The sequence below is a fragment of the Terrapene carolina genome, unplaced genomic scaffold (assembly GCF_002925995.2).
Source record: "Terrapene carolina triunguis isolate 2854851 unplaced genomic scaffold, T_m_triunguis-2.0 Scaffold89, whole genome shotgun sequence".
Classification (NCBI taxonomy): domain Eukaryota; kingdom Metazoa; phylum Chordata; order Testudines; family Emydidae; genus Terrapene; species Terrapene triunguis.
In genome coordinates this window covers 19,620,166-19,629,590 of record NW_020664440.1, presented here as the reverse complement: position 1 = coordinate 19,629,590, position 9,425 = coordinate 19,620,166, and the positions used below count along the sequence as shown (strand labels likewise).

Sequence of the window (9,425 nt, the reverse complement as noted above, 5' to 3'; positions counted from 1 at the left end):
GCTCTGGATTAGGGGCTCGGGGTGGGAACAGCAATGACAGGTTCAGGGTGCGGGAGAGGGCTCTGGGCTGAGGCAGGGGGTTGGGTGCTGGGCCAGGACTCCGGCTAGGGGTTCAGGCTCTGGGGTGGGGCACGGGATGAGGGAGGCATTTGGGGTGAAGGAGGGGGCCGCCAGGTCCCTGCAGCCCCTAGGCGGATGGGTGGCCAGGGAGGCTCTGTGCGCTGCCCTCAGACCCGCAGGCGCCCCTCCTGCAGCTCCCATTAGTCGTGGTTCCTGGCCAGTGGGAGCTGTGGAGCCGGCGCACAGGGTGGCGGCAGTGCGCAGCGCCTCTCTGGCTACCCATGCGCCTAGGGGCTGCAAGAACCTGGCGACCGCTTCCGGGGGCCGTGCAGTGCTAGGGCAGGCAGGGAGCCTGCCTTCGCCCGGATAGCTGCTGCACCACCGAGCGGACTTTTAATGGCCCGATCGGCGATGCCGAATGCAGCTGCCAGGGTCCCTTTTCGACCGGGCGTTCCCATCAAAAACCGAATGCCTGGCAACCCTAGGCACGTGCCTGTGTAGTTGGAATGCAGGGCAGCAGCATTCAAAACAGTGAGCAGAGTGGTCACGGTGGGCATTGTGGGATACTGGGGTAGGCCAGTTATGGCTACGTAACAAACGGCAACATCTACGTTAACACATTGTTGCTTTAACTTTCCCGCAAACAGCCCTATGCCCTCTTGCCGACAAAACTGTAGTGTAGAGAGGGCTTGAGCCTGCACCCCAGAGCTGATAAGAAGGTCGCAGCAGGGAGAGCAAGGAGCAACTTTTCAAGTGCCATGGGGTTCAGCCCATGCGTGCCTGGCCCAGTCCCTGCAACTCTGGAATTGCTTGGAAACGGGGCTCAAAGGCTATCACCTTACCTCCAGGCAGAGAAATGTGATTCAGGGTTGAATGTAGAGCTTCTCTTCAGTCAGCCAACTATATGCTTAGCTTCCAGGGGCGGGGTTTTGAGGCTGAGTGGCGGGTTAACTCTCATTATTACTGTTAGTAATGGCTGAAGGAAGGTTTGAACTGGTGCTCTGAGTGCTGGGTTTTGGTCGGTTTACAACATGCTGGTATCATGGCAAAAACGACTCTCGAAAGTGAACTGGGCATTTGCTACTATGATACAAGTGCCTTTCACATTCCTTTATTGGAAAAAGCTCATTCTATCCCTGCCCGAGGCAATCCGTGTTTTTCACTGTACTTACAAGAAAGGCTTAAAAATTGAGAGAAAAGTGGACTCTCCCCCTTCCGCCTTTTAAAATTGGATACTAGATTCATCTAAATGCAGGCTCACATGGCTTTTCATGGAGTTACTCCTAGTTCTGGGACCCTGAAGTCCCAGTGCTCTAGGCAAAGAACTTCCACTTAAGCCAAGAGGATTTTTATGCCTGGAACAGTTGCAGGTCTGCGTTTTTGGGGCTTGTTTCCCCACCGCACTAAGCTTTGTATTATAATATCGTTGCAAAAAACGCTACCACCGCAGAATGGTAGAAAATCCACTTTGCACAGATCTGAAAGACAACACAAAGAGCAAGATACAGAGAATCAGGACCTCTGGCAGTGATAAATCCCAGAAATGAGTTAAGAATTTAGCACCGAGATCAGGTCTGTATCACAAAGGGACTTGCTTGTATTTTCCCCGCATTGAGCCCCATTTTCAAATTTGGTCACATGCACATCAGTCTACTTACCTGCTGCCTTAGCACTAAAGCTTAAGTCTTGTTATAGAGGCTCTTTTGAAATAAGGTCTGATATATATATATAGAGAGAGAGAGAGAGAGAGAGAAAACAGGTTTAGAGGACAAATAAATGTCCCTTTAATATGCACTTTAAAAAGCCCCTTGTACAGAAACCATTTTCTCCTGTTTTCAGCGGTTCTCAAACTTCATTGCACCGCAGGCCCCTTCTGACAATAAAAATGACTAAATGACCCCAGGCGGGGGCGTGGAGGAGCAGAGCCAGAACCAGAGCCCTGCTGCCCTGGGCTGAGGCCCTTGGGCTTCGGCTTCAGCCCTGGGCCCCGTTGAGTCTAACGCTGGCCCTGGCGACTCCGTTAAAATGGGGTCACAACCCACTTAGCGGTTCTCAAACTGTTGAGCAGGACCCCAATGTTATATCATATCTCTGGAGGATAGAAAAGAACCACTTTTAAGTCCTAACTCTGTTCCTTCCAATACAGCAACAGAATTATTTTGCTGCTTGGCTAAACAGCAAGAGTTTCAGTACAGCCAGACCTTAGCGAGCAGCCCCTCTACCGGTGCCATTTAGGTCCCAGGCATACTGGCCTCAGCCACCGAGACACATCTGGGATTGCCAAACCCTCCTGCACAAAAACACACCAGCCAAAAGGTATAACATTTGCTTGACAATCATGCCCATTTTACATAAATATGACACAGCTGGGACTGATTACATGTTCCAGCCCAAGGACACTGTCAATATTTACAACCAGAAAAAGCTGGTCATTAAGAAATATTGTTTAATAAAAAAAATTAAAGCAATAATTCACTCTTCTAAATTCTAAGAGCGACCATGTGTCATTTACTGGGAATCATAAATCAGGAGAGTTACTGGCCCACAGTCACTAGGGGTAAAATTCAACCCCGTGCAGAAAGCCAGCACCAAATAAGTCCTCAACAGGGGTGCAGTAGGCTTGTGCTGGCCCTTTGCACCAGCCTGAATTTCCCCAGGTGACTATCTGTAGGGAAAACTGCTGTAGGGTCGGATGATGGGAGCAACCACCTATTTAGTGCTCCTCTTAAAACAGGGAAAGACTTCTCATTAGGATCCCACCTGTAGGTTCTTTTTTGCCCTGCTGGACTGTGCTAACACACTAGGAAGAAGCTAGCAAAGACAACTTGGGAGTCCTTAGACAGTCTGCACGGGAAGTTTGCCCGGCTGCTGCCCATGCTGTACCTGTTCTGTGGTGAGAGGACTTTGTTCTGTAGGGGCTCTCAAGCCAGCATCACAATCACTTCTTAAAAATAATTGGTTATAGGCTTCAGCTCTGCAAACTCCTAGACTTCACGGCGCCCCCTTCCCCACACATCTGTAATTGCTCAGGATAATTTGAATGCAAGTAACCCGTCTTCCTGTCTACGCTGCTGCAATTACCACACGTCCGCTCGTGGTTGAAACTGAATTGTGCTGACTTCACGCAGATGGTTAGATAACGCATAAAGGGCTGTGATTAGAGGGCAATGTGACGTGAATGCTGAAATGCAACCATCCAGGAAGCTAACGTGCCATTCAACCTGGGCTGCAGCACTTACAGTTGTGAACGAAAAAGGGGTCACCGGAGCTATGTTTTCAGACAGAACGTGGCCTCAAGCAGTACCACAGAACTGAACAGCCCAGGATTTTAGGGGTGTTCACAAGCTAAACTGGGATCTGCATTTTGCAAATATCTTTCTTTATAATGGTCTGTCACAGGAAGATCCAGGCAGCACTAAGGCTGGGATGTGCAACAGGGCCTAACTGAGTTAGGCACCCAAATCTGTTCATATTCAATGGCGCTGGTTGCCTAATTCTCATAAGCTCCTTTGAAAAATCTCAGTCTAAAACTTTAGGGTGCTCAAAAGACAGATCAGAAGTTTAGCGTTTGATTCAATCTTTAAGCCACTGAAACTCAGTTTGCAATCTCTCCAGCTGCTGCATCCGTTAAATGTCTCGCAGACAAAGCACGTAGGCACGTCTGAAAATCCCCTTGGCTGCCTACCTTTATCTTTGGGTGCCCACATTTCTTTAAAAATCTGGCCCCACATAATTTGCCTAAGGTCACGGAGGAGGGCTGTAGCAGAGTAAGGAACTGAACTGTGGTTTTTAGACTCCCAAGCTAGTGCCCTCCATCACTGTTCCACACTTCCTCTCTTAGGGCTGGGGAACACGACCAACCAAAGACTTCTATAGAAATCAACAACAACCAACAGTGTGACCTAGTGGACGCTTTTAGAATAGGTTGGACAAACACCTGCTACGGATGGTCTAGGTTTACTTAGTCCTGCCTCAGCATGGGGGGCTGGACTAGAGGGCCTCTAAAGGTCCCACCCTGTCCTACATTTCTATGCTATATGGTATTTTTTTAAAAGGGTGGCTGGATTATGTATCCTAGCTGAAATGTGGCCCAAGCTGTGAAGGGTCCATACTGTGCAGTACTAGGTGCTAGTGCTCTAACAGTTCCTTAGTCCAGTGCCAATAAACAGTGATTAGCAGCAACAAAAGAATGGCCATAACCCGCCCCAAACTATGAAATGGTTTAAATTTTATTTGTGTGTTTCGATAAACCATAAAAACTACTGAACAGATGGTCCTTAAACTGTCAAACAAAGAATAATCCACCGTGTCAGTTAGAGATGTTTGTTTAGGCAGGCCCTGCCCTGGATGATTTTTCAGTGAGTTGCAATCCAATGGGGAACATGCTCTTTGAGACCCTGAATACAGAAATTATGGAGAGAGAATTTTAAGGTCCTTATTGATTCTCCCCCGCCAGGGATGTGGTGGGGAGGGAGGGGGCAAGAAAATATTACTTGGGCTCTAACTGCTGATCAGAGACATTGCAACATCCTCATCTAGGATCTGATCCAAAGACTAACTGAAGACAATGGAAAGACTCCCATTGACTTCAATGGAGTGTGCATTAGTCTCCTACTTACCACGTGGTTACAGTCATACATTTTTAAGCCAATCAAAATGCAGAATTCCCAAGATATGACCTGTGTTCCTTAACCCCTGGTTTTCTAGATGCACACATGGACAGAGTATACGGTTTTAAGAGGGCTAGGTCGCTTTCAAAGCTGGATAAGTCCAGACAGGTTCTGCTTCTTTTGATCTGAATTCGACAGCTGTAAGGCACTGCAGTGGTCAATAGGGGTGGGCAAGGATAGCAGACCCGTTCAGTTTAAAGACTTAGTCTGAGACGTAGTCTCTAACGACCTTGTTGGACCATGTTAAAGCACCATACTGAAAGACTTGCTTGGTGGAGCAGCAATGGGCCAATGCTGCAGCAGATGTCCTGTTAGTTTCCCAGTTTCATCTCAGTCCCATTGACGAGCCAAACCAAGCGGAAGCAAAGTGCCAGGAATCCCGTGCCTAGGAGGTCGCCCAGGGCAGTGAGGTAGGGGATGGAGAAGTTGTCTGGATCCAGGGCCTTCCTCCACACCAGTCGCACAATTAGATCAGCCATGTAGAGCAGGATTCCCACCTGCCCAGAGAGAAGACAGACCCAGCTGTCAGTGAGTGACAGGCATGCAGCAGGGATACGGTACCTATTGCTAGAATACAGTCATTGTGATGGAGGGATGGAGTTCCTGCCGCCAATTAAGACAATGGGAGATGTAACTGTGAGCAGGATTGGGCCTAAAAAAATGTAGGGAAAAACAATCAGCCAACCCGTAGAAGGTAACTTCTGTAGGCAGAGGTTTTATGCTTCTCTTTTACATTAGCAATTCAGGTCTTGTCTGCCTCATTTTTCTTGGCAGTCTCCCTGGTCAACTGGAGAACTAGTAGGTTTTTATCACATCGAAGATACCAAGCAAGTGAACCCTGAGCCATTGAAAAGAGAAGTGATTTTTTTTATCTAGACTACTTAAAAATCTGTGTGATTTTTTTCTGTTTTTCATTCACATTTAACTCAAGATCCCGATAACCAGCTGGAGGAAAAGCTTTTGTTAAAGATTAAAGACTGCCTTTTTAATTCAATTAAATATTGAGAGAGTTCTCCCACTCCGTATCTCTCAGTCCTCCAAGGGACATCTCAGCACATCATGGACCACAAGACTGTGCATTTCTAAAGGGAATAAACCAAGCAGAAAAAATACCAAGCACAAATTCCCTCCCCCCGCATCATTTCCTAGTCTTCATAGATCATAATGCAACTAAAAAGAGGACAAGCCTAGTGTTTTCTTCTCTACTGGGTCCCCTAGAAATCAGCTTTGATGTTGCTGAGGTTGTGTTACGGGTGCTGTAATTTATTGCATGTATTTTCATATTTGGCTCTGACTGTGGGAGTGGTTTTGCCATGGTGCATATGCAGAACTTTTTTTTTTTTTTATTTATTAAACAACTTCAACTGTGGTGCCAGGGTTGTGGGTCATATAAACACAGGCTGAGGATGGCAAGGCCAAGCCAACTGTTCACACGGGCAAAGAATTCACACACAGCTGCAAGCCTGATTGTAAAGGGAAGCAAAAAGAGGAACAAAATCTTTTACCCTGCAAGGTAATGAACTTGTAGAATGGCTCATTTAAAAGGGTGAATGAACCAAGAGCATCAGTGAGTGTAAGTGACAGCGACGTGTCTGTGAGTAAGACAATGGAGTGTGGGGGTGGGGAAGGCAGAACAGTGAAAGAATAAAGGGTCAAAGGCAGAACCTATCGAACTGGGGGTCTGAGGTTTATGTGTGGCTGTTATTTTTGAATGTGGGACCTCTCGCCATCTCAGGCCTCTTGGTGCTGGGTTTTCTCCTTGCTGAATGTAGCTCTGACCCACAAAGTCCAGTTCCCCCACCCCACAGATTTCCACTTTGGCATGTGAAATCAGCCTTGCAGAATTATCATGGATATTTAATCAGCCTAGCACAAAATCTGCTCACTCCCCTTTGGCTGTGATGACCAGCAATAACGGGGGAGGGGAGAGCAAACAAACTAGAGATAGTTATTTGCCCACTAAATATATTCTATTACTGCTGCAGTGGGACAAAGAGAACTACATGAGCCTCTACGATGTAGCCAACATCTGGCACAGGGATGCTCCTGCCACTAATAATTCCTGGGATTATGGAGACTGGGTGAGGGTGGCAGTGGGAAGTGACAGGGACTAAGGGACAGCGATTGGGATTTTCATTGCTGGCTGATAGATTCACCCTCAGCTCAGCCGGGCTCTTTTTATTACCTGCAGCAAAGCAGCAGTCAGATAAAACATCACAAAAGTGAAGGTGATGGCTGTGTGCCCACCCTGCAGGAGGCGAATGGTGTACAGGAACCCCAGGTGTCCGGGGATAACCAGCAGGAACAGGACGCGAGCTGACTTGGAATTCACCCCTGCAGAGAACACATGGATTAAAATGAACCAGAGCGGTTATTGCTTGAGGGGGAAAGCAGCATAAAGCTGTACATCTTTCAATGACCACAGACATATTTGTGGATGTTAAATACCACTGCCAGGGGAGTAGGAGAGAGACATGGACTGTTGACAACTCCTTTCTGAATGATACTCAGTTCCTTAATATAACATTAGGGATTATGAGTAACTATCTACTTGTTTTATCCATCCTTCTGGATCCCACGCCTATCACCATATGAAGTACTTCTGGGACTGCCCCCAGCAGCTTTTTCTGGCATTAACCTCATAATAAAACCATGTTCTACGTACATACTCAGCTCCATGATTCTCTCCTGATCCTCTTGCTTCGCTTCCCACAGCTGTTCCATTCAGCTGTCCTACGCAGCTCCGGTCCCCACTCAGCTCCTGCTATGAATCACTGTGATCCACTTTCCTAGCTCTGACTCTGCCCTATCATCAGCGCACAAACTTCCAGCGGAAAAGCCACATGAGCCAGTCCTCTAAAAGTAATAGACCAGATTCGGATTTTGCTTGTGCCAGTGCATCTCCATTGCCCTGATTTTCCCAGCATCAGCGAGATCAGAATCGGCCCCACTATGTGCTACAGTCTGCTACTAATTCATGCACTGGGGTATCTAGGACGGCCCCAGTTACAATGGGCGACTCTCCAGGAGAGTGAATTTGAAGTTTCTTTTCAAATGATTTGTTGCCAGTGACAGATACTCCGGAGGCCAATGTTCCCTGTCCACTCACGGAGCAAGTACAGCACGGGCAGTAGGAACAAGCTTCCCTCAACCTGCCCCTTGCCAAGGTACCTCAGCCCTGCCCTGGAGGTTCCACTCTACAGAAGGAAGAGGAGCTCACTCGCCACAACCCATTCGGTCCTTAGCCAGCCAGGGTGACAAAGAGCGCTCTCACTGGGCTGATGGGTTTTGCAATGTGCACACCTAGAGTTCATTGTCTACCTGACGTGAAGAACGTAGTGCATGGATTGGGCCAGTTCTGCCTCATCTTGTAGGGCAGGACTCCAGGCGTGCTCCAGAAGTGCAGGAATGTGGAGATGCGGCTGGCTTGGATGGCTACCAGATTCCCACCAACACCTGCAAGTGCAAAATGCAACAATCCCATAAGCCTCTCTCCTAGTGGCAGCAAGAAGCACACACGATGCATTGGTCTCTAGGGACTTAGCAGAAGGTTGGCCAACCTGCATCTGCTCAGATGCGCAGTGGGGGTGGTGGTTAAGGAAAGATCAACCCAAACCCATGTGTCATTGTGGTGCTGTTTTATTCACATGCTAGGAGCACACAAAAATCACAGCAAGAGGAAAGTTCAGATGCATGTCTCTTTTTGGTGGTTTTATATAAAACATCTCCCCTGGACCTTCTGCTTGCTATGACAAGTCAAACGTTGCATGATCTCCAGCGATGATGTAAGTCCAGCCGGCATGAACTGATCTCTGGGGAACACATGGTGCAAAGGCAGCTGCTGCTCTCAGTTCTGCTTCTCAGAGGGACTCAGCTAGAGAGACTTTATTGTTTAAATCACAAGTGAAACAGACAGTGATCATCCTGTTCATTTGGAGGCACCTGACACACTTATTAAGTGAGAAAGCATCAGATGAGAATGAATCAGCCCTAACCATGTTGGTTAATTAAAAGGCAATTAGTTCCTTCCCAATTGTTTAATTCTGGCAAACATGAAATAACAGCTACATTCTCCATTAGACCACTGACTATATTCTAGGGAGCAATCCTGCATTGCCTATGGGTCTATATGTACACGTGTGTGGTGGAGGGAATGGGATGCACTGGATAAAATAATAATGAGCTAAATCCTGCAGCCTTTACTTGTTTCTTTTCTCAGGTACTCACTCTCTCTCTCTCTCTCTCTCTCTCTCTGAACATAAGAACATAAGAACGGACGTACTGGGTCAGACCAAAGGTCCATCTAGCCCAGTATCCTGTCTACTGACAGTGGCCAATGCCAGGTTCACTCCCTCTGGGGCACCTAACAAGTAATGATCAAGTGATCTCTCTCCTGCCATCCATCTCCACCCTCTGACAAACAGAGGCTAGGGACACCATTCCTTACCCATCCTGGCTAATAGCCATTAATGGACTTAACCTCCATGAATTTATCCAGTTCTCTTTTAAACCCTATTATAGTCTTAGCCTTCACAACCTCCTCAGGCAAGGAGTTCCACAAGGTGAAAGGTGAAGGTGAAATTTGCCAGAATTAAAACCAAGTAAAGTCTTCAGGACTTGATCCAACAATAATATGACTGAAAGGGTGATATTTGCAAACTGACTCCCCGAAAGGGAACCCTCAAACTGTTCATG

General features: G+C 47.4%; 1 protein-coding gene across 7 annotated transcripts in view; it reads right to left on the bottom strand.

The window, feature by feature from the left end:
* Positions 1-4,267: 4,267 nt before the first annotated feature.
* Positions 4,268-9,425, bottom strand: part of SLC41A3 (solute carrier family 41 member 3) — a 38,071-nt gene continuing 32,913 nt past the window's right edge. For all 7 annotated transcript variants that reach the window (XM_024220592.2, XM_024220602.2, XM_024220598.2 and 4 more), the window contains 3 exons: positions 8,052-8,186; positions 6,916-7,064; positions 4,268-5,227 (listed from right to left, as the gene is read on the bottom strand). In XM_024220592.2, the coding sequence (XP_024076360.1) occupies positions 5,042-5,227; positions 6,916-7,064; positions 8,052-8,186 (470 nt within the window). In that variant the 3' untranslated portion in view covers positions 4,268-5,041. The remainder of the gene's footprint in view (positions 5,228-6,915; positions 7,065-8,051; positions 8,187-9,425) is intronic.